Here is a 25,088-nt window from a genome sequence, read left to right as displayed (position 1 = left end):
ACCCAGGGATCCCCAATCTCTGACATTTTAAAACAATCCATCTATCAAGTAAATTTACCCTAAAACATATTTTGCGACTGTAACAATGTTTGTCTTCCAAGATGGACCTCTCTGGGAAGGTTGACGCAGAAACTATAAACACCCTTATTCCCTTTCCATCTAGAATAACTTCAGTTGGAGCCTTCTTGCCATCTTCCTCCACGCAGAGCAAGAAATTAACTCATTTATTCGGCAAATCTAAATTTAGCTCCAACTAAGTGCCAGGTGCTGGGAATTACTAAGACAAACTAAAACAAAAGTCCTACTCCCAAGAGATCCATAGTCTAGTTACCCTGTTGGATCAGAGGGCTGGGGCTTAGAGCAAGGTCTTGGCTCCATAGAGATCCATGTAGGCTCCATCAAGATGGAAGAAACTTCTCAAGATGTCACAAGTGTGCGTGGCTGCTGAATATCAGTATACCTAGCTTGACCTAGGAGCAAACATACTTGCCCTCTCCTTGACATCCCTCCTGCCCAGGGATTTTGCCCGGCTCTTGCCTGGGTTCCTCCTTGCTTCCCACTCTTCCTAGAGCTTCCCTCCTTGAGACCCTGTGCCCTCCCCATTTGCCTGGCTCATCTCTCACTACTCTCGCCTGAAACTCTTCTGTTTTCTCACCCATGGCACAATGCTCCCTGCCTCTGAATGTCTCTTCATTCTGTTTGCTCCGCCCAGAGCACCACACATACACACGCGTGGCTTCCACGTGACCCATGTAAATTCCTATTCCTATGGGTCCTGCTTTTATTTCCCTTTATTCCTCCTTCCTTCTTCCGTAAGCACTAGACTTTCACTGTGCCTATCACACTGCTCTGTAATAATCTGTTTATGCATCTACCTTCCTCACTGGACTGTGAATTCGTTGAGGACAGGGGCTGTGTCCCTGACATGTGGCATGGCATCTGGATAAAGCAAATACTCCAGCAATGCTTGTTGATATTTTTGCAGCAGAGAACTAGGATGAGGTGATCAGTAAAAGACATTCAAGCACAAAAATATCCTGTATTAGGGTAGGTATTCTGAGTATGGGAGTGGAGAGGTGTCAGATGGAAATAGGACTTCATGGAGAAAAAAATAACTTCTAACTATAAAAATAACTTCTAACATAAAGAAAAGATTATTTATGCGCTACTCATTGTGTGGCCAACAGTCCACAGAGAGGCATCACTGAAGAATCTCGGGCCCCAGTCCCACTGAATCCAAACCTGCAACTAAGATCCCCAGGTGATTCTTATGCACAGTCCAGATTCTGAAGCACTGGTCTAATGCATACTAATCACAGCAGTAGTAATAACAGTTACTTACATTTACTGATGCTCCATGCATTGTCTAGACACTCCTCCTGTATTAAGTCATGTACCTCTCACAGCAGTCCTATAAGACAGATACTGTTTTAACATCCTCATTTCTCAGATGAGGAAACCAAGACAGGGAGAGATTAAATACCTTGACAAGGCCATACAGCTAGGACTAGTAGATGTAGGAAAGAGAAAAAAGATCTCCAGCACCTAGCTCAGAGAAGGTGTTTGCAAGGTGCTTAACAGTATTTTAACAAGTGCTTTGAAGTGGAGAGCTGAGGTTTGAACACAGGCTGACTGGTTCTAGAGCCCCTGATCACTCCACGTGTGATAAATATTTGTCAAGTTCACCTGGGGGACATTCCAGCACCTGGCACACTGTAGACCACCCACAATCGACACACAGATGTGCGAATGAATGGCTGTGGGCAGACCCCTCTGGAGTCCAGGACAGGAGTTTGGTGAAGAGTAGTGGAACAGAAAGTAAGCGATTTGGAATGAAGACTGTCACCCCCAACATGACAAAAGGAGCCTGAGGTTGGAGATTCTGCCTGTGAGTCCTCAAGAACTCCCAGCCTGAGGTGAAAAGAGGGTGATACTAACAGCAATAACCTGTCCCTGGTTTTTGTTTCCATCAGTGCCCACAGGCTCCATGGTCACTGGAAAGGAAGCTGTGTCTTTCTGAGAATGTCCGGGGTGTGGCTGGCACAAGCAACCCTGCACTGCCAGACACCTCCACTCTGCTTACTTCTCAGGGTGTATGTCAGTCCCTGGGAGCAGCTGCTGTGACTCTACTGCTGGGCCCCACGTCCCACTGCCTCCTGCCGCCGCTGACGTATATAGGAAGGACTCCACTGAAGCTGCACCTGCTCTGCTGCCAAGTGAACGCCCTGGCCCCTGTGTGCTCCACTCCACCAGGGGTGTTCCCAAGCAGTAGTGACACATACCAACGCCTTCTGGAGATTTCCATCAAGCAGCCCCCTGTTCTCCAGGAGGCTGAGACCTGCATCCTGCCGGTTCTAGCCCACAGCACAGAGTCCACAGACTCTACTCAACCCATGTTGGATCTAGCTGGCCATGTCGGGAGCCCTCTGCCCTCCTGGTAAGTTTCAACCCCAGGGGCTCCTCATCCCCTACCCAACAGGTTTCTGAAACAGACCCACAAATTTGCCAAGAAGTCCCACGTGTTTCTGAACATTAGTTTAAGCTCAAGATGGAACCTTTCCCAAAGCTTGCTTTCTTCCCCTTTTTAACCCAGCACAGTAACACTGAACTTTTGTTTTAAAAAAAAGACTGGAATCTCTTTAAAACCGTGTATGCATTCGGAGATGAGAGGGTTCGTCGCTCACTGTAGGTCTCACGTTTACCAGTAAGCAAAACCGGATTCACAGCCAAGCCTGTCTCTCCCAAGCCCACCGCAGGTTGTCCCCCTCTTTGGGCCAGGGATAGTAAGCTGATGGGAGTGATACCCCGTCCTTAGAGGAAAAAGAGGCGAAACCCTGGCGCAGACTCAGGGACCTGCTTGTGCCTCCCCGGGAGGCCCGGCTACCAGCTCCGCCAACACCGAGCAGCGGGCTCGCTGCAGAACCCGAGCGCCGGCCCCGCCCACTCCCGCCCTAGCCACGCCCCCGGCCCTGGCCACGCCCCCGGCCCGTCCGCGCCCGCCCACTGCCGCCATTTCCTGTCCGGCCCGGGGCGTGTCAGGTCAGTGTGGCGGGGTGGCCCGGGGTCTGCCCTGGGATGTGGGGCGGATCTGGCCGTCAGCGCCGAGCAGAGGATGCTGTGTGGGACCCGGCGGCAGAAGGGCCCGTGTCGGCCGTGGCGGGGTCCTCCGCTTCCGGCATGGGGGCCGGTGGACGCTGCAGGGCGGTTGCCAGGCAACGGTGCCGTCGGCCCCGCCCCCTTGCGCGGGGCGGGGCGGGGCGGGGCGGGGCGGGGCGGGGCGGGGCGGGGCGTCGGGGCGAGCTGGAGGCCGCGGGCCCGCGCTCCCCGGGGCGCGTCTCCTGGGCTGCGGAGGGCTGGGCGCGGGCTGCGTGTTCTTACACCCGGGCGAGTGCTGCATCTTCCTTCTGCCCCGACCTCCTGGGGCAGGTCAGCTCGCTGCACCAGGCCTCAGTGCTGTATGTTGGAGCTGGAAGGAACCCTAGATCGCTTAATGGGGCCACACGTCCCCACCCCCGTTTTGCAGATAAGGGCGCCTCGCATTTACCGCTCGTTGCACGCCTAGTGCTTTCAGTGAACCCCCTCTCGGTTCCTATTACCGTTTCCATAGACTGAGTTAGGCTGAGAGAGGTTGGTGGCTTGAGCTGAGGTCACACAGCTTGTAACTGATGGAGTCTCGGGGTCGCATAACTCCCACCTTGCTCGCGGCAGAGTTCAGATTTCCAGGTAGCGGGGCTTACACAACGGCACTACCACTAAACCTAGCCATTAAATCCTAAACCTAGCCATAGCTATAGAATCAGCCCAAGAGAGTTTAAAATTAGCCAAACCTGGGTACCCTGGCAAGTTGACTGTGAAGCTTTGGTGCTAGGAGGAGTCTGTGTATTTAACACGTTTTTGCATGGTTTTTATGGTCTGTGGATGAACTTCTGGAACTACTGGGTATACTACGAAGCCTGTTTACTCACAAACCACAGAGAAGTAATACACCTAAAGTACCCAGAAGGAAAAGAGATGCTGGTGCATGGCGGCATCGGGTTCTGATCCCTTCCGCCAATTTTTAGCTTCTCTTCGCTCATCAGAAACAAGCCACAGGCTTATATTTTAAACAAGTTTGGACAGTGAAATGCAAATACTCCAGTTCCTGATTACTAGTCGCACAGCCAGGTCCAGGCTTCGGGCTGGGTGGGCCTTTCATGACCAAAGTCAAGCATTAGTGTCCTTCTCTATTCCTGCTAGCCTATCAGCCTCTGGCCTCCTGCCCTCCTTTACACCAGGTCCCAGAATCACAGCAGTTGATGTTGGCTTTTTCTTTTTCTTTTTTTTTTAAGATCTTATTTATTTGTTTAAGAGAGAGAGAGAGAGAGAGAGCGCCAGAGAGCACAAGCAGGGGGAACAGCAGAGGGAGAAGGAGAAGCAGGCTCCTGGCAGAGCAGGGAGTCCGATGTGAGACTCGATGCCAGGACCCTGGGATCATGACCTGAGCCAAAGGCAGACGCTTCACCAACTGAGCACCCCCAGCCCCCCAGAGTGTTGGCTTTGGAGAAACATTTTGCAGAGCAATTTTCCCAGTGGAAGAGAGGGTTGACAGCTTTCCAGAAGCATCACCACAAATAATGAGTATCCCTTGGCCTTAATAGCAATCAGAGTGAAATAGATCACCCTGCTGTTATTCATGACATTTATGAACACAAATCCATCTTAAAAATAATCACTTGGCTCTTGGTTTTAGAAGCCTGATAAATTCTGTTTAGTGTTTTATTAGTATTAATTTCATCACTTATGCCGCCTCCCCCAGGTGTTCTGGTTCACAATGGCTGATGAGGAAGATTTGCAGAAATTTCTTAAAAATGTGGATGAAATCAGTAAGTACCAGTAAATCATAAACAAATTAAATTCTACATTGGCGAGGTGGAGTGACTGAAGAGAAATGATCACTCTGAGTTAGTTCCCAGACTGCCTGATAGGTTTATGACTCTAAGGGAAAGTGTAATTGAAATTAAACAGAAGGGGTATTGAGAAGCAAGTAATATTAGAGCCTGGGGTAGTATTTTGTGGCTGTTAATTGCTATTAGAGAAGCCATTAACATTCTGGTTGGAATTGAGACTGACAGCCCTCCTCCATATTTTGTCCCCTTCTGTGTGGAATCCACATCAAAGGAGCCTGGCTGTTCCCTCCAAGATCACTCAGGAACCTTGTAGATCATTCTGGAATCCCTCTTGTTTTAGGGCAGAGCCATTTCTGATTTTGAGCTGCAGGGGCAAAATCAATTGGCTTTCCCTCAGGGTCCATCTCATTACATGGATGGCTCATGGCTGTCATATCCCAGTTTCTAGGGAAGAAGTCCCCTCCTTCCCCAGCTCAGACAGGTGGGATCTCAAAGGACCTTCTGTGATCCCACAAATCACATTCAAGAGATTCCCAAGCACCTGGTTTCTACTCAGACTTGAGAGAGCTCGTTTGATGATGGAAACAGGCAAACCAACAATCAAACAAACCTTACATATCCAATGGAAATATGTTGAAATTGCTCCTTCCGGCAGGCTGTTTGAGCCCAGAGGACTAAAATGGTTTTAAAAATAGTTTGGGTAACTTGATAACAGACACATCCATAATGCATCCTTTATGATCATCCACGGGCTCTCCTCTGCCCCTCCCTAAATGTTGTTCTGCAGAGTTCTGGCCTTGGCCAGCTTGCTGCTCACGTTTGTCTTCAGGTGGTCTAGTCCAGGGACATGGATTTTCCTGAAGCCTGTCTACTCACCACCCCCACATCTCTCTTGAGCCTCAGACTCTGCACCAGCTGTCCTATCCATAGCACCCCACCAACACCACAAACTTAATGCGTCCAAAATCCAGTGATCATTGCTCTGCCCCTTTGCCCTCTTCCTCCCAAATAAAACCTACTTCTCCTACCTTCCTCTTCATTCTAGTCTCAGTTGGTGGCAAGTCCAGAAGTTTACAAGTCACCTTGGACTCATGCCACCCCTCACCCTCACGTTCAATCCGCCATCCAGTTCAGCTTCTCCAGCTCTGTCCTCCCTGCCCTTCCCTTTGTTCCGGTTCTCTGACCCAGACTGTTTCAACAGCCCCCTGATTGTTGTTCCTGCCTCCAGGCTTGAGCTCCCCACAGAGTAATGTATCTCAAATGCAAATCTGACCCAGACACTTCTCTGCTTGGATTCTCTCCGCAGCCACAATAAACTTCAAGCTCTCATCGGGGACTTAAGTCCTCCCATGACCTTGTCCTTCCCTCTTGCCTCTCCCTCTCTCTCACTTGAGCAGCAGCAAACTGCTTCTGGTTCCCCACACATCCTCTGATGGTTTACACACTGCGTGTTGCCTCTGTTGTTTCCTCTGCTTTCCCTTCTTTCTTTACCTGGCTCACTTTCATTCACACTCAGAGTTCTTCAGGTACCATCTATCCCAGCATCGGCCAATAGGACTCTCTGTGGTAATGGAAACGTCCTGTAACCTACACGGTCCACTCTGGCAACCCATAACCCCATGCAGCTGTGAACCTTTGAAAGGTGGCTAGTGCTACCCAGGAGCTGAATTTCTAATTTTCTTTCATTTACAATTAGTTTAAATTTGTGTAGCCACGTGTACAGGTTCTGTGCATTCATTTCCTAGGCTCTTGCTATGTACTAAGTATTGCTAGGCTCTGGAGAATACAGGAACAATAACCAAGAACTCCCTTTCTTCCTGGTATCTAGAGCCCAGTGGAGAGAACAGATATGAAACAAATGATCTCTAGTGTGATGTGTGATACAAAGAGAGATTTGCAAAGTACAAGAGACACTAACTCAGTTTACAAGTTGTATTAGTCTGGTTGGGCTGCTGTAACAAAAGACCACCGGCTGGGTGGCTTACACAGTAGAAACTTCCTTTCTGTGGTTCTGGAAGTGCAAGATGGAAGCGTCAGCAGGTTTGATTTCTCCCGCGGCCTCTCTTCTTGGCTGGGAGATGACTGCCTTCTCACTGAGTCCTTACATGGCCTTTTCTCTGTTGTACACATCCCAGTGCCTCTTCCTGTTCTTGTAAGGACACCAGTCCAGTTTGTTTAGGGCCCCATCCTTATGACCTCATTTAACCTTAATTACTCCTTTAAAGGCTCTCTATCAGTAGTCACACTGGGGGGGCTAAGGTATGAGTGTATGAGTGGGGTGGGGGCCACACTACAGTCCATTACAGGAGTTTTATAAGGCTTTCCTAAAGCATGAGGTTTAAGCAAAAATATGAAGTGTGAGTAAGAGTCAGTGGGGCACTGGGAAGAGAGCAAGGGAATATTCTAAGTAGGGAGAAAGTAGGTACGAAAACTGGGAGTTCAAGAACACAGCGCTTTTAAGAACCTGGAGGCATATAAAGCTCTGTAAGGCTGGAGAGAAGAGATAGCAGAGAGAAGGTCCCATCTGAGTCAAGAAAGGCCAGATCAGGGAAGACTTTGGAAGCCACAATGGGGAATTCATATTTACCCTGAGAGCAATTGGAGGGTTGACTCAGTGTGGGGACATGATCAGATTTACACCTTAGAAAAGTCATTCTGGCCATGGCAAGGATGGATGTAGAGATAAGCACATGGAAGGGAAGGAAGACAGATGCTGGAAGCCCAGGCAGAAGGCTGTTAGGATGCTCCAGGGAAAAGAGACCGGCTGGGTTTAGAGTTGTAGCAGAAGGAATGGGCACGAGTAGATGGACTTGAGATGTAATCAGGATTTACTTGACAAGCTTTCGAGTTTGATGGCTACAAGGGCAGAGAGAGAACAAAGACTCAAGAATGAGTCTTAAAAGTTTTGAGTCGAATGCCAGGTGGATAGTGTGGCCATCTGCTGAGATGCAGGACATTTGGGGGAAGAACATTCTGGTGAATGGAGATTTGGGGAGAGGGGTGCACTCAGAGGGGAAGGAGGACAGGCAGGTCAGGATTGATGAGTTAGACATCACAGCGAAGATGTTTGGAGGGCACTTGGCTTTGCAAGTCTGAGCCCAGGAGAGAATAGAGCTGAGGATGTCCATTGAGGAGGCCCTGGCTTATACATGGTATTTAGAGCCATGGCAGAGAATGGGAATACCTAGGGAACTGGTTCTTGAAGAGAGAAGATGGCTTAGGAAGTGCCTTAAGGCTCACCCAGTTTAGAAGGTGGGTGGGACGGGGGAGCAGGAGCAGGCAAAGGAGACCAAAAGCAATGGCCAGAGAGGTAGGAGGGTGACCACAGGTTTATCCTGTGTCCTTAAAAGTCTGATTTTTTTGTCTCTTATTTTCTTTGTTCATTTTGTTTCTTAAGTTCCACATGAATGACATCATATGGTATTTGTTTTTCTCTATCTGGTTTCTCTCAGCATCATACTCTCTCTCTAGCTCCATCCATGTTATTGCAGACGGCAAAACCTCATTCTTTTTTTATGGCTCAGTGATATTCCATATACCTGGCTATTGTAAATATTGCTGTAATAAACACAAGGCTGCATATATCTTTTCAAATTGGAGTTTTTGTGTTCTTTGGGTGAATAGCCAGTAGCAGAATTCCTGGATCACAGAGTAATTCTTGTTCTAATTTTTTGCACCAGTTTGCATTCCCACCGACAGTGCACAAGGGCTCCCTTGGTTGGAGGCAGTTTTTTAAAATCCGTGGGAGAAGGATAAGATGACTTGCTTGGGTGTGATACCGTGACTTATAATAAAAAATACATATTTTTATCTTTGTCCCTGTGCCTGGCAAAGAACTCCTAAAACTCTTGGAACTTCTAAGTGATAAGACAGATAAAGTCATCTTTATATTCATGACAAACCCCTTTCAATCACTTCTGAGCTCATGCAAATGAGTGACTTTTGGAATGAGTGAGGATGGGTGCTGATTGCCAGGGGAACCAACCCTGTGATAAAGTTCCAACCCCCTGAGAAGGGGAGAGACCCAAAGTTGAATTGATTGTCAATGGTCAATAATATTTTAATCAGTCCTATATAGTGATGCTTCCATAAAGCCCCCAAAGGACCAAGATCAGAGAGCTTCCAGGTTGGTGAATGGAGATTTTGGAGGTGGGATGCACTCAGAGAGCCTGGAAGCTCTGCACCCCCTTCTCATGTACCATCTCAAGCCCTATCCATCCCTTGCATTTGGCTGTTCCTGAGTTGTATCCTTTTAAAAAAACTGATGATCTAGTAAGTAAAATATTTCTCTGAGTTCTGTGAGCTGCTCTAGCAAATTAATCAAACCAGAGGGGGAGAAGGTGGTGGGACCCTCTGAGCTAGCCATTAGGGCAGAAGCATAAGTGACGACCCGGACTTGCAACTGGCATGTGAGGTGGGAAGTGGAGAGTAGGTGGTCTCATGGCACTAAGCCCTTGACCCGTGGGATGTGACACTATGTCAGGTAGATGGTATCAGAATTGAGTTGAATTATAAGACACCGAGCTGGGGTCAGAATTGCATGGTGTTGTGGGGGAAAACCACACATGGGCACTGTTGTCAGAACCATACTAGGCTAGCAGTAGGCTTGCTGGACAACATTGCAGAGCCAGTTATGTTAGGACCAGCTCTCACTGGTGTCCATCTGTCTTTATCTGTACTCCACATCCATAACAAAGGCCTAGAAAAGTGGGAAGTTGGATTTGGAGTTGTTTTGTCTGGCAGGTAGGTTGGGAGGGTGAGGGAGTTCAGTATGTGGACAGGTGGCCGGCCGAGTGATGGATCATGGGATTTGAGCTGAGCAGGCCATAAAGTGAAGACTGGGAAGGAGAGCTTTTAAGTCCTGCATCAGGTTCCATACTCAGTGCGCAGTTCCCTTAAGATTTTCTCTCCACTTTCTCCTCTGCCTGCCCACAGGCTCCCTCACTCACTCCAGAATAAATAAATAAATCTTAAAAAAAAATAATGGATTTCATGCTTGAAAGTTGATAAGAGAATGGACCTTAAATGTGCTCACCACACATGCAAAAATTGAAATTACATGAGGAGATGGATGTGCTAACTAACCTTATTGTGGGATCACTTCACCATAGGCCCGTGAATCAGATCATCTCACTTGTGTACCTTCTCCTTGCACAATGTTGCATGTCAGTCATATGGCAACAAAGCCAGAGAAACAAAAGTTCTTCCCTGTGAATGTTCTGCACCATTCCTGAGTTGTTTCCTTTTGAAGACCTTGTTTGGATGTTTCACTTCTGATTTCTACACCTCCAGCCAGTTTAATCCAGGAGATGAATTCTGATGACCCACGCATACAGCAGAAAGCTATCCTGGAGACAGAACAGAGGTTACTGTATACAGAGGAGGCCCCGGAGGAGGATGGGTGCCGGACCACCCTGAACAGGACAACAATCAACCGTTCACAAGCTCCCATGGAGGTTTCTTTCTCTATTATGGGGTTATATAAGCAGATGCAGAGAAGAGGTCTACTATGGAGCAGAGGAAATGCTAGTTTAACCTCAAACTATCTGGAGAGGCTGAAATAGTCTTGCATTTTTAATTTTTTAAAAGATTTTATTTATTCATGAGAGACACAGAGAGAGAGGCAGAGACACAAGCAGAGGGAGGAGCAGGCACCCTGATGTGGGACTTGATCCTGTATCCTAGGATCACACCCTGAGACAAACGCAGCTGCTCAACCACTGAGCCACCCAGGGATCTCAGTCTTGTGTTTTTTAGATTCACTAGATTTATTTTCCATAATGAAGTATAAACTCTGATTTTTTTTCTTTGTCTTTCTGAGTCATCTTTAAACAATGGGTTTATTTTAATGAAAATTTGGCCTCTCCCCCCCCCCCCCCCCCCGAGCTCATGAGCAATATTTAAACTGTACTGTAAAGGTAATATGTTCTGCCTCATATTTCCAACTCCTACAGCCACAGCTGGGGTCTCTTGACCTGCTCACTCCATTACAGCTGTGCCCTTAATCAGATCTCCTGGTTGAAAGCAAGCCCTATGAAATTGGGGCCCTTCAGTATTGATGGTTAGAGGAAATGACCCTACTTCCCCCCTTGTAAGGGATCTGCCTTCTTGGTTCGTCTATGTATAAGTCAGAGAATGGTTTTTGAAATCTGTTTTTTTGTTTTCATGATAACCTGTGCCCTGCAGAATGCAGATGAGATAAACTCAGGTAAGGACAGCATCTCTCTTCCTAATGTGTGTTATTTATTTAGGATCAGTGTTTATTGATTGTAGCTCCCAGACCCTTAAATGATAGCCTCTGGGCTTACAAAGAACCCATGAACAAAAACCAACTGATCAGCCAATTCTCTTACTAGTCAGAGGGGATAGCACTCAGAGGCTTTTCTCTATTTTCTCCTGGCCAGGCTTTTGTAAGCTGAATTCAGCTTTTTTTTTATCATCCAATTTACTCTTAGCTGCTCAAGGGATCCGGGTAGCTTGTCTGTTGCCCAGCTCAGAAGCTCATTATGCTAAAGGGAACAAAAAAGTCTGCCTTTAAAGAAAAACTTTAAAAGGCAATAATTCAAATGTGAAGCATAGACATAGCCATCATGCATAATAATACATCACACAGATTACCATTTAATGTCAAATTAAGAAAATTGTCATTTATTTGCCTCAGAATCTGTGTGCATGTGTGTGTCTGTGTGTGCATGCATATGTGTGTGTGTGCTCCCATACGTATGCATGAGATGTGCAACTCTAAAGCTCTAAAGAAGCTTTCTTCTGAATTTGAGCTAAAGAACTGATTATAATATTTGGATTTTTCTCTTTAATACTTGAAATTACTCTGCTGTCAGAAGCCTTCTTGGCATCTATGGAGTTGGATGCAAAAGAACGTGCCAGGAGAAGAAGGGAAAACAGAGTCTTAGCAGATGGTAATTGTCAGTCTTCACTTTTCAAGAGCCGGGATGATTTGTGCAAGAAAGATCATGAGTCTGCCTGCTGATATTTGAGGATGGCGAGACTCCTGGTTGGTGGGGAAGGAGGGGGGTTCGTCATTTGAGGCCTTGAAACCAGACGCAAGAGACAAGTGATTGGTGTCTGTCCCCATCCCTGTGCAGCAGGCAGTGAGCAGAATAGAGCCCTCCATCAGCCACCACTGCCAGACCTCTCTCTAAAGCATCTGGGGGGTGAGGGGTACTAGATAGGATCAGCACTGAGTGCTATCCTATATGTTGGCAAATTGAATTTTAAAAATATTTTTAAAATATTTTTTAAAAAATTTTAAAGTAAAAAAATTTTATTAAATTTTTTTAAATAAAAAAATAAAATCCAAGTCAAAGGAAAAAATAAGTAAATAAAGCATATTGAGGGACTTAGCAGATCAGACAGAGAGTGGAGGGTCCTGAGCAATCCTGGGAAAGTAGGGAGGGATGGACAGGAGGTACTGTGGGCTGGCCTGAGGCACAGAAAAGAGGTGAAAATGAAAAATGAAACAAGAAAACAAAGATGTGAGAAGGGAGAGAAGTGAAAGAAGGGGGGGGTCATGTGTTTGGTGGGGTGACACACATGCAGGATGCGTCTGGCACTTGGGCACCTCCTGGCGGTATGCGTGCTGTGGGTTTGAACACTTCCACCTGGGCCAGAAACTGGCTCATTAGGCCCTCTTTATGAGACATTGAGTGTGTAAACTTGGTCTTTGTGGCACGCTTGGGAAGGTTCTGAGTTTTGAGGCAGAAACATTTACATTTTTTCTGAGAAGCTACTTGGGATGGGTTTGGAGAAAAGAGTCCTTAAAGAGGCCAATCCTGAAATGTTTGCAGAGAAACAAGTGACAAGCCTCCTCTGGATTGATGGAAGCTCTGACCTCTGAGGCAGAATGGCAAAGTCAGGGGAATAAAGAATGAGAGAGTTTCCCAGTGCGTGGGGAGAGCTCACCTGTGTGACTTCTGTTCTCCTAGCCCTCAAAGAAAAGGGGAACAAAGCCTTTGCCAGAGGCGACTACAATGCAGCTGTCCTGTGCTACAGTGAGGGTCTGAACAAGGTGAAGGACATGAAAGTGCTGTACACCAACCGAGCCCAGGTCAGTGAGCCAGCGCTGTGTTCGTGGCTGTTTTCTCAGGGGACAGTTGCCACGGAGCTTGTGAAACCAAAGATGAGACTAGATGGTAGCAGTGTTGTGCCCAACAGTGTTCAACAGGTGGTTCTGGCTGGGGTGTGGTGGAAGTTGATTCACAGGGACCAGCACTGACACCACCGTCCAAGTTCAAGCCTCCAACTTGCATGGACGGAAGGAGGACTTGGGAAGAGCTACATAGAAACGGTCCTCTGGGAGGTACATGCCAGCTCCCACATATCACTGAGGGTAAAGCCAGGGAATGAAGCAACCTATAAGGACGGATCCTGCCATCCCTGGCGTGGCCATGCCCCTCTTGCTGGTAGCCTGAACTCCTCAGGGTTACTCTCAGACTCATTGTCTCAGTCCCTGTTGGATTCAGATTCCATGACCGGGGTTGGCTGGGTAGCTGATAGGCCTAGACCCAAATTCTTTTTTTTTTTTTTTTAAGATTTTATTTATTTATTCATGAAAGACAGAGAGAGAGAGAGAGAGAGAGAGAGGCAAAGACACGGGCAGAGGGAGAAGCAGGCTTCATGCAGGGAGCCCAACATGGGACTCAGTCCCGGGTCTCCAGGATCAGGCCCTGGGCTGAAGGCAGCGCTAAACTGCTGGGCCACCCAGGCTGCCCTAGACCCAAATTCTCAGAAATTTTGAGTTTCTGAACTCCCTAATACTTCCATTTTATATCACAGATGAGCTCAGTTTCGTGGGACACCGGGTGACAACCATCATGCAGATGTTTATCATCTACTACTTAATGAAGGGACAAGGTTGATAGATCTCAGTTGAAACAAAAACCTCACATCACATGTGACCTTATCTTTGAAAAGCACTTCAGCCTGCCTGTGGTAGAGCTCTCTGTGGCTTAGGCCTGAAAAAGTGGCAGATTCATGGGCATAATGATCCGATGGTCAGGAGATGTCAGCAGGACCCATTTGAGGTGCACTTGACACCATGTCGTTGACAGGAGGAGCCCTCATCAGCTCCAATTTCTGTAACTCAGGATCAGGAATGTCCTGCTGTGGGAGGTCGAAGAAGAAGGTGGAAAGCAAGATACAGGGCATTTGGAGGCCAAGAAGTCTGAGGGTGATAGTGATTTAATGATAAATGAATCTGAGCACAGTGTAACCGTAATAGTTTGGCAGTTTGGGTAAATCAGACTACAGTCGATTTACCACTTGCTTAGCCCCATTTCTGGAGAAAAATTGATATGGGGAGTCAATTTGGTAAATAAAATGGCAAGAGGTTTACTTAGTGGTCATTGGCATTTCATCCCCCTAACGAGATTATAAACTTTTCCATATACTTTCCCCCTCCATGCTCTATTTATAATAGATGTTTAATAAATCCTTATTAAGTTACCTAAACTGAAGGAACAATCAGGGCATTTAAGGGGACTAAGTTTCTGTTGATACTTTGAAAGAAGCATTCAAATGCAAGCAATTAATATGATAATTGTAATTCGTTTTTACTTTTCCCCAGATTTGGTCTCCAAGCATTTTCCTACTGGTGCTTTTCCAGTCTTGTTACTTTGAAGTTATTTGAAAGTAGTAAAATTGAATTGCTTTTAAAATGTTACGTAATTCAGATTTATATCTAGTTCAGATGGTCTCCACACTGATCTGTCTAAATTAGTTACATTTTTTACTGTACTCAGGTTTAAGCAGCACTTTGATTAGATTCTGGAGAATCACATTAAGAATGGGTGTGGATAAAAATAAGCAAATGTAATGAAGAGCTTTGGGGAAGTAATTCCTCTCAGCTTTCCCCGAAGAGAAAGCTTATTGAGAGACAAATAAATGCAAAATGTGCTGCCTGGTGTTATGAACCACTGAATCACCACTGACTATTTTTAAAATGCCTCCCCTGTTTGTATGCAGTGTTAGAAAACACTTAATAAGGAGCCTGTGAATTGAGTGTTGCTGCTTGCTAGAGAAAAAAAAACAAAAAACAAAAAAACCCAAAACCTACCCTTTCATCTCTCTGTTTTTCTCCTGGAGTTAATGTTATGATCAATAGATTGCTGGTGTAATTTAGATAAATCAGTAGTTTAATTGCCATTTGGAAAAGTAGTTCTTTTTAAAATGTGGAAAAGCCAAAGAGAACAGAGAATTTATAGGGTTTTGAATCCAAGCCTTAAAAAAAAAAAAAAGAAAGAAAGAAAAGAAAAAGAAACAAAGAAAGAAAAAGTAAAAAGCTGTGTAGAGAAATTGTTGGAGCCCACGTATGCATTTTCAGAGTCTGTATGTCTCCTGAATAGCAATGTCACGGAACTGTGGCTTCGTTTGTTTGTCTAAAAGGATGCTGAGTCTCCTCCTCGCATCCTCTGATTTTCAAATGAAATCCCAAGCCCCAGGGGAAAGGATGGCGCTTTATGGAATGGACAGTTCAAAGAGTGGTTATCTTCAATTAGTACAGAACCTGAGTTAATGAAAGCACTATACAGCAGCTCCCTTTCTATCCTTGTGAAAAGCTATATGGCTAGTGCTTGCTCTCTCCTCACGTAGGATGAATGCTTAGATCCCCCGTAATTGGCTTGACCACGTAAATATCTCATGAGAGTTCTTGATGAGAATGTCACGGTGCCCTAGGACAGTTTAGATCAGGGGCAAACCTACACATGTATCAGCTCTAGTTGGGGTGACTCATGAGGGCTCTGGGAAAACCTCTCATCCTCCAGGTACCTGGTTTTCCTTTTTTACACCAGAGTGATCATTGCTGCTTCCTGGGAACTTTCCAAAAGAAGAGTGCGTAAAGTCTATTTAGTTCATCTTGATAAGAACTGATTGACCGCCTGTGTGTCCAATAATTAATCCAGAGGTAGAGGAGCTGTTATGCTTGCTGTCACACAGCCCTTTGTTACTTTATGTGCCATTAGTTCTTTGAGACTATAAATGAACTCAATTCAGTTTAGATTGAGCGGATCCCAGGATTCTGAGTCAATTCTTGATTTTCAAGATTTTCCCCAATTCTAGGGGATCCCAAAAGAGGCCCCTGGGGCTTTTGGCACCGATGGATCATAGTGATGGTCTGACCTTTAAGTGTCAGCCCGTTTTCTCCATCTCTGCCTTCTTGCTGTACTTATTTTATTTATTTATTTATTTTTAACGATTTTATTTATTTATTCATGAGAGACACACACATACACACACAGAGAGAGAGAGAGAGAGAGAGAGAGAGAGAGGCAGAGACACAGGCAGAGGGAGAAGCAGGCTCCATGCAGGGAGTCTGATGTGGGACTCGATCCCAGGACTCCAGGATCATGCCCTGGGCCGAAGGCAGGTACTAAACCACTGAGCCACCCAAGGATCCTCTCTTGCTGTGCTTATGAGGCAAGAGCAGAACTTTATTTATTTATTTATTTTGTAGTAATAGCTTTATTGAGATATAATTGACATAACATGCATTTCACCCATTTGAAGTGTACAGCTCCGTGTTTTTCACATGGAGTTGTGCAACCATCACCATAAGCAATTCTAGAACATTTTCAGGATCCCAAAAAGAAACCCCATGCCCTCGGAGTAGTCCCTACCCCTTCCAGTCCTCCCGTTCACCCCCACCCTCAGCCCAAGGCAACCACAAATTGGCTTTATATCTCAATAGAAAGAATGTCTGTTCTGGACATTTCATATCAATGATGTCATGTGGTATATTTCCTTTTGTGTCTGGCCTCTTTCTTGTAACATGTTGTCAAGACTCATGCATGCTGTAGTATATACCAGTGCTTCCTTCCTTTTTATTGCCAAATAATACACCATTGTATGGATGGACCACATTTTATTTATCAGTTCATCAGTTGATAGACATTTGAACTGTTTGTGACTTTTGGCTCCTATGAATAATGCTGCTATGAACACCTGTGCACAAGTTTTTATGTGCACATATGTATACACCGAGGAGTGGCGGGATCATTTGGTAACTCTGTGTTTAACCCTTTAAAGAGCTGCCAGACTGTCCTACCAAAGTGGCTCTACTTTATATTCCCACCAGCTATGTATGAGGGTTCTGATTTTTCTACACTCTTACCAATGCTTGCTACTATCTTTTTAATGCCCTTTATCATTTGATTTCCTTCTGGAACATCCACAGTGAGGTAGACTCTAGAAGCCAGCTCTTTCTTTTTAGATGTATTTCACATGCTACGTATTTTCTTTTGCCTTTCCAAATCCTTCTCTGCCCTGCCTTCTGTAGCCTGGGGAGCTGACTCTGTGGACTAGTCCCCTGACTTATCAGCTTTCTAGCTTGCATTTGGCTTCAGCCAGTGAGATCAGAAGGAAGGAAGGGAGTGAGAGTCGGGGTATTTATTCTCCCACCTGCAGCTCCTCTAAAGACCTCAGCTCCCCTCGGCAGCACTGTTCACAAAGATGTCCTCTCCTGTTTGCGTATGGCTCATCCCGCCCCTTCAATCCCCTGCTGCCAGCCTTGGGGTTCTGTAACATTCCTGCTGGTTTCCCTGAGCCTTGCCTTTACCTTCTCAGTAGTTCCTTCATTAAACTCAGCCAGTGTCAAGGTGCCATCCGTCCCCAGCTGGCACCCCGACTGGCACAGGTGGTGGCTGGTTACCTCTCATCACCTGTCTCTTGTTGGACTGCTCTTTCTATATTAACTGGAGACCGCTTGCCTCAGAAGTGTGTGTGAACATAGCCATTTGTGTCGTTACAGGCTTATCTAAAACTCGGGGACTACCAGAAGGCAATAGTGGATTGTGAGTGGGCTCTGAAGGTAAGAAGAGAGATCCTTTTCCACATGATGGAGTCAGGCCGGCGGGACCGGGTCCAGAAGTGAACGTGGGAGAGCCACCAGTGTTTCCTGGTGGCTGGGCTGTGAGCTCTGCAGTCAGGCCTGACCTTCCTGATCTGTAGAACAGGACCCATAGACTTGTCGAAGGGTCCTGGTGAGGCGTGTAGAGCACTGGGCTCACAGGAAATACTCCAGAGGAGCGGCTGCTCATGCTGGGGTTGCAAGGTTTATATTGCCAGGGCTCAGCCCTTACTGCTGTTTCGGGGCGCTTTGCTTCCTGTGGAGGTGGGAGCGCCTCCTTCTAGTTTCTAGAACCAGCCACGGGAACATGTTCTGCAGTGTTGCTGTTCTTCCCCATCAGTTTGTGCTTTCCTCCTGCTCTAGTAATTTGGCACATTTATGGTGAAATAATCAGAAGACATAATTGCCATTGTTCAGCCTGGAGACTGCCAGTCAGGACTTGGGCAGACCTCAGAATGCTGTGCATGGTGTTTCCTCTGAAATCTGCCAAGAAAGATCATTTAAAGTGAGGTGAAGTAAGAAGTGTTGGTGGAAATAGTATAAGCGTTTTGAAAAGAGAAATGTCATCATCACTCCTCAGGGACATTACTTCAGATGATTGAATATTAAAATAAATCTTCATCCTGTTCCGCGAAGTCACTCTGTCATAGGGGCTCCAACTAAACACCTGAAACCAGTGTTTCTCCGACTTCCTCACTGAAGGGCTGCTGACGGAATGAACGTGAGCCCCTGCAGGGTCTACGAGCAGAGAGCATGACATTTTTTTTTGCTGGATCTGTTTTATCTTAAAAATCCTTGCGAGTTTTAAAAAAAAAAAAATCCTTGCAAGTTTTATATTGTACTCCATGAAATTTATCTGTTTGTCTTAACATCACTATTATTTTCTATAACTTATAATCAAGTAAAATTGAAGTGCCAGGAGAACATGCCAGGTTTATGCTCTGGCACAGATTTCTCCAGTGCAGCACACACGCCCCAGCATAATGAACGTGGCCCAGAGTAAGAGCACGTTTTGACAGCAGCATACTGGCCACACCTCCTTCCTTTCTTCTTTTTTATTTTTTTTTTAAGATTTTATTTATTTATTCACGAGAGACAGAGAGAGAGAGAGAGGCAGAGACATAGGCAGAGGGAGAAGCAGGCTCCCTATGGGGAGCCCCATGCAGGACTCGATCCCAGGATCCCAGGATATGCCCTGAGCCAAAGGCAGATGCTCAACCACTGAGCCATCCAGACGTCTCTCCTTCCTTATTTCTTATTGAGAGGATAAACAAGAGACACTGGGGTGAATTAGGAACTCACTTCACTATTGTTCTTTATAAAACACTAGAGATTCTCCAAAGCTGACATGTGGGATGCATGATTTCTTTATCCCGATACAGCATGTCAGCAGATCCTGTCCCATCATGTCGATACAGTCTTAAAGTTACAAGAACTGCCCAACACTAATGACATCAGGCTCTTCACAGCCCCTGCATAAGTCCCCCAGCCTGCCTCCTCACTTTATGTGATCATGGTATTTTCTCTACCACCATTCTGTAAGAGAAGAGAGAGGTAAGGGTGTTTTGCTCTGTTATTCCAATAATGATCACCATTTGCTGCATGCCGGCCATGAGGCTCATGACATCCTATTCTCTTCTCTTGGATACTACTGTTATCCTCATTTTTTCTGGCAAGGAAACCAAGCTTCGGAGATTAATTAACCTGTGCAGGATCACAGAGGTAGTGTCGGTCTGTAGGGCAGTGCTCTGAATCATCTCCTATATACAGCTTCTCCACTGGAACCTGAGACCCCCCCTATTCCTGGGTGTGGGCCTTGTTCCCTTCAGTGGGGGAACCAGGATCTCCTGGTGGGGTTTCCAGGAGTATCCATTCTGATCTGAAAAACACCAAAGAGGGAGTCACACTATCATCATGCTGATTCAGGATAACATGCTGGCCTATTCCCAGATGTTAAATGAAGCACGATGTAATTAGCAGTGAAACCAGAGCAAAGTAGGCCCAACAGAGCTGACAGTGAACATCTCTGACCCTCAGCAGCCTTTGTGAAATGCCCAGAGAGGTTCCCCATTGAAGAGGCTTGGTTAACCCCTTGTGGGGGTTGGGGAAAAAGCATAAGGAGCTCTAAAATTAATGATGATTGGGTCTGTGTCAAAGCTATAAATGTAAAAGTTTCACTCTCTTTAAAAGTAATGCACCAATAATGCATGTCAGTGATATTCCATTATTAATATTCATACTTTCATGCCAATTTAATATTTTTGACACTATTGAATTGGTAGAGACAAGCTCACCCGATGATATTTCAAGATTGATGTTCTCTGTCAGGGAAGAGAAGGTGGTGAAGCTGGTTTCAATTAGGATCAGAGTCATTTCTCTCTTGGCAGATTCTTTCTGCATGACAAAACTCTATCTTTCTCTGAAAACAGGGCTCCTTTTAAGGGAGTCCGGGGCTCACCTGAGAAAATGCTGGTGACCGCTGACAGGTGACAGAGGAGATTGGGGCAGTGAGACCTCTGTCAGCGGCCCTTCACATCTGCATCCCAGGCGGGCAGGGTCACCATGCTGCATGATGGCAGGAACAGGGCTCTGAGGGCCCCAGCTTAGTCTCCCCCTGTTATAACCCCGATTCTCTGCCCAACAAAGGGAGAGTGGACATCTGGCTTCCATGAATGCTGGTGTTTCTTTTCCCTCAGACTCTCATTCCCTTCCCACCCCCTCGGCCTCATCCTTCATGGATTCTCCAGGGTTAGCTCCCTGCCTTCCTTCTTTCTGCAGCTTCTCGCTCAGAGCTCCTGTCTCCTCTCATGGGTCCAGCTGGCCCTCAGACCCCCTTCCACATCTCCTCCTCCCCAGGCCACAGGGCTGTACTTGAGCTACCTCCCGGAGGCCTCTGTGAGACCATCCGGGCACCATTGGAAAGATGCTGTGTCTAGGAATGGGCTCTTCATCCTCCCCTCACTCTTCCCCATTCCTGGCCCTGATTTACTTCTTTCCGTTAATGACATATGCTGTCTTCCAGGCCCTGAGCCCCAAACCTGTGACCTGACATCCTCCTCCCTCTTTACCATTTGTCTGTGACCTACTCTGGCATCTGCACTTCCCTCCCACCACCACCAGACAGATGCTAACCCCTCATTCTGCGGGGACCACTGTCTTGCTCACCCTTCTAGCCTGGCCCTTCCCTGCCCTGCTCCTGCCCCTCGTCCTGGCCGGAAGCTCCCCATCCTGTCTCCCCTCAGCCTAGGACCTTGCTCTCAGCCCATTCTCCTCCTTCCTTCTGTCTTCACCTCTCCATATCCTTGGACCCATCTCAAATCCCTACTCTGCACGATCATTTTAGGTCCTGCCTCTGCAGAGTAGATTTCCCTCTACTCAACTGTTGTAGCACTTTTCTGAAGGAGAGTTGGTGTCATTTGTAAACCTTTGGGGCCTGGAGTCAGATGGCCAGATTTTAGATCCCAGCTCTTCCACTTACTATGTGTGACCTTGAACCTCTCCAGCACCTAGTTTCCTCATCTGTACAATGGAGATAATGATTGTCTTGACTTCACAGAGTAGTTAGAAAGTTTATATGATATAGTTCCCGTGAACTGCCTGGAAAAGACTGGACAGTAATATATTATTGTCATTACTGCCATTCACTTAGCAGCGTGTCAGGAAATAGCGCTCATGAAGATACACCGATAAAGTCTTCTCCAGGGGATCCCTGAGTGGCTCAGTAGTTTGGTGCCTGCCTTTGGCCCAGGGCGTGATCCTGGAGTCCCGGGATTGAGTCCTGCATCAGGCTCCCTGCATGGGGCGTGCTTCTCCCTCTGCCTGTGTCTCTGCCTCTCTCTGTGTGTCTCTCATGAATAAATAAATCTTAAAAAAAAAAAAAATAGGGGCTTCTCCATGTGGGACAATCATCACTGCCTCTTCTATCACTGTCTGGCTTTTTTTTTTTTTTTTCAATCTGCCCTTTTGGTCTAAAACGGATTGCTGCTGTTCTGGCCAACATCCCACTTCTTTTTCTTTTATTTATTTATAAATTTATTTTTTATTGGTGTTCAATTTGCCAACATATAGAATAGCACCCAGTGCTCATCCCATCAAGTGCCCCCCTCAGTGCCCATCACCCATTCATCCCCACCCCCCGCCCACCTCCCATTCCCCCACCCCTAGTTCATTTCCCAGAGTTAGGAGTCTCTCATGTTCTGTCTCCCTTTCTGATATTTCCCACTCATTTTTTCTCCTTTCCCCTTTATTCCCTTTCACTATTTTTTATATTCCCCAAATGAATGAGACCATATAATGTTTGTCCTTCTCCGATTGACTTACTTCACTCAGCATAATACCCTCCAGTTCCATCCACGTCGAAGCAAATGGTGGGTATTTGTCGTTTCTAATGGCTGAGTAATATTCCATTGTATACATAGACCACATCTTCTTTATCCATTCATCTCTCAATGGACACCGAGGCTCCTTCCACAGTTTGGCTATTGTGGACATCGCTGCTAGAAACATCGGGGTGCAGGTGTCCCAGCATTTCATTGCATCTGTATCTTTGGGGTAAATCCCCAGCAGTGCAATTGCTGGGTCGTAGGGCAGGTCTATTTTTAACTCTTTGAGGAACCTCCACACAGTTTTCCAGAGTGGCTGCACCAGTTCACATTCCCACCAAGAGTGTAAGAGGGTTCCCTTTGTTCCCTTTTCTCTGCATCCTCTCCACCATTTGTGGTTTCCTGCCTTGTTAATTTTCCCCATTCTCACTGGTGTGAGGTGGTATCTCATTGTGGTTTTGTTTTTTTTTTGTTTTTTTTTTTTTAATTTTTTATTTATTTATGATAGAGAGAGAGAGAGAGAGAGAGGCAGAGACACAGGCGGAGGGAGAAGCAGGCTCCATGCACCGGGAGCCTGATGTGGGATTCGATCCCGGGTCTCCAGGATCGCGCCCTGGGCCAAAGGCAGGCGCCAAACCGCTGCGCCACCCAGGGATCCCTCATTGTGGTTTTGATTTGTATTTCCCTGATGGCAAGTGATGCGGAGCATTTTCTCATGTGCGTGTTGGCCATGTCTGTGTCTTCCTCTGTGAGATTTCTGTTCATGTCTTTTGCCCATTTCATGATTGGATTGTTTGTTTCTTTGCTGTTGAGTTTAATAAGTTCCTTATAGATCTTGGATACTAGCCCTTTATCTGGTACATCATTTGCAAATATCTTCTCCCATTCTGTAGGTTGTCTTTTAGTTTTGTTGACTGTATCTCTTGCTATGCAGAAGCTTCTTATCTTGATGAAGTCCCAATAGTTCATTTTTGCTTTTGTTTCTCTTGCCTTCATGGATGTATCTTGCAAGAAGTTACAACATCCCACTTCTGATGAGAAGCAGGCTAGGGATTCCCCCAGGACTTCTAGATACCTAAGCTTGCATTCTTAACCACTTTAAATCTAGACCCTTGGAGGGCATCCCTGGCACAATGCCTCACTCAGAAAAGGGTTCAATTAATTAACTGTATGTTAGAAGTGGTAGTTGTCATCTTTGTGCCACGCCATTGCCCCTGGAGTTGTAATAATTAGGGGCAGGCAGGTGCAGGGTCCCCTGTGCAAAGGCCGTGGCCTCACATAGGTTTGGATCCTGCCTTCTGAAGGGGGCATCCCTCCTGAGCCTAAGTGACACAAACTTGAGTTCCTGGGATATACTTTGTGGTTGATTTCAGGAGAGGAGCTTGTCAGGCCTGCTACGATGTCACAGTAGCCTCAGCAGTTTATCCTGAGTAGATATCTGTCTCATCTAATAAACCAGTGGTCCTCAAGCTTGGCTGCGTGCTTATGTCACCTGAAGAGCTTACAAAATGATTGGTGCCTGGGCCCTACCCGAGATTATCATTTTTTAATTGGTATGGAGTTCAGCCTGGCCTTCCAGATTTTGATAAGCATCCCCAGTGATTCTCATGTTTGGGCAAAGTCAAGAGCTCTCCTAAACTAGGGGTTTCTGGTTTGTCTCCTGACTGAGTCTCATTAAATGGAAATGAAAACTGGCAAGTCTCATTAATTAATTTGATAGAGAGCTTACTTGTGCATCCAGGCTCCTTGCAGGCATCAATTAGTTTGGTCACAGATGCACAGAAAAGTTCTAATTGTCAACTCTGGTAGCTGTCCTGAGAACCAAAGCGCTGCTTTGCCTCTATTAGCTAGGCAGTTAAGGGAGTGGCTAATGACTTCAAACCTTCCAAACTCATCTGATCAGTCATTCTCTTTTATGCAGTGTGATGAAAAATGCACAAAAGCATATTTCCACATGGGAAAAGCCCACCTGGCCCTGAAGAACTACAACGTGGTAAGTTCTTAGAGGAATGGAAGGGGCATGTTTGATCACAGAGCGATGCTTCATGTTGCCTCAGAGAAGGACCATGTTCCTCCAAGTTGATAGTAATCCACCTTTTAGTATTTTCCAAGGTAACTCTTAAGATCTTTGAGTTGGGAAGGAATGTGAGTGTCTTCCAGGACAGCCTCACCTGCTCTGGGAATCCCTGCTGCAGTATCTCCTACCAGTGTTCTCTCGGCCCCAGGAGGAGCATCTCTGGAGAGAAAAAGTATAAACCAAAAGGCATAAAGAAAATTCACTTATACTCTCATCTCCCAAAAGTGACTATGCAGCTATACTAACATACGAAGATATTATATTATTGTTAACAGCAGCTTGATTAAGATAGAATTCGCATGTCAAACAGTTCATCTGTGGCAAGTATACAATTCAGTGGGTTTGTGCACATTCTCAGAGATGTGCAACCGTCACCACACTCAGCTTTAGAACATTTTTGTCACCTCCCTAAAAGCCCTATGCTTTTTAGTAGTACTCCGCTTCCCTCTACCTGATGTACCCACTCATCTATTTTTGTCTCTATACATTTGCACATTCTAGACTCTTCATATAAATAGACTTCTACAAGATATAGTCTTTTGTGGTGGCCTCTTTCCCTTAGCATAATGTTTTTAGGGGTCGTGCATGTTGTGGCATCAGTACTTCATTCCTTTTATTGCTGAATAATATTCTTTTTTTTTTTTTTTTTGCTGAATAATATTCTGTTGTATGGATAAACTACATTTTATTTATCCCTTCCTCAGTTGATGAGCATTTGGGTGGTTTCCACTCAAGGCTTTATCAACAATGTACAAGTTTTTGTATGGACATACATGTACAGTCCTCTTGAGTATTTACGCAGGAGTGGAACTGCTGAGTCCTGTGAAAACTCCATGTTTACCGTTGGGAGGAACTGCCAAAGCATTTCCCAAGTGGTGGCACCATTTTACATGCCCACCAGCATTATGTGGCTTCGGTTTATCCATATCCTGAGCAGCAGT

The 25,088-nt window shown here is 46.0% G+C and overlaps 1 protein-coding gene across 4 annotated transcripts in view; it reads left to right on the top strand.

Moving 5' to 3' along the window:
- Positions 1-4,798: 4,798 nt before the first annotated feature.
- Positions 4,799-25,088, top strand: part of TTC12 (tetratricopeptide repeat domain 12) — a 43,837-nt gene continuing 23,547 nt past the window's right edge. For 2 of the 4 annotated variants that reach the window (XM_041771697.1, XM_041771696.1), the window contains exons 1-7: positions 4,799-4,862; positions 10,179-10,342; positions 11,073-11,094; positions 11,726-11,803; positions 12,830-12,951; positions 17,650-17,709; positions 23,992-24,063. In XM_041771697.1, the coding sequence (XP_041627631.1) occupies positions 4,811-4,862; positions 10,179-10,342; positions 11,073-11,094; positions 11,726-11,803; positions 12,830-12,951; positions 17,650-17,709; positions 23,992-24,063 (570 nt within the window). In that variant the 5' untranslated portion in view covers positions 4,799-4,810. The remainder of the gene's footprint in view (positions 4,863-10,178; positions 10,343-11,072; positions 11,095-11,725; positions 11,804-12,829; positions 12,952-17,649; positions 17,710-23,991; positions 24,064-25,088) is intronic. The other 2 variants (XM_041771698.1, XM_041771699.1) reach the window with 2 other exon arrangements.

Source organism: Vulpes lagopus, chromosome 10, assembly GCF_018345385.1.
Source record: "Vulpes lagopus strain Blue_001 chromosome 10, ASM1834538v1, whole genome shotgun sequence".
NCBI lineage: Eukaryota > Metazoa > Chordata > Mammalia > Carnivora > Canidae > Vulpes > Vulpes lagopus.
Note: the sequence above shows the minus strand (reverse complement) of the source record. Positions and strands in the feature narration are given on the sequence as shown.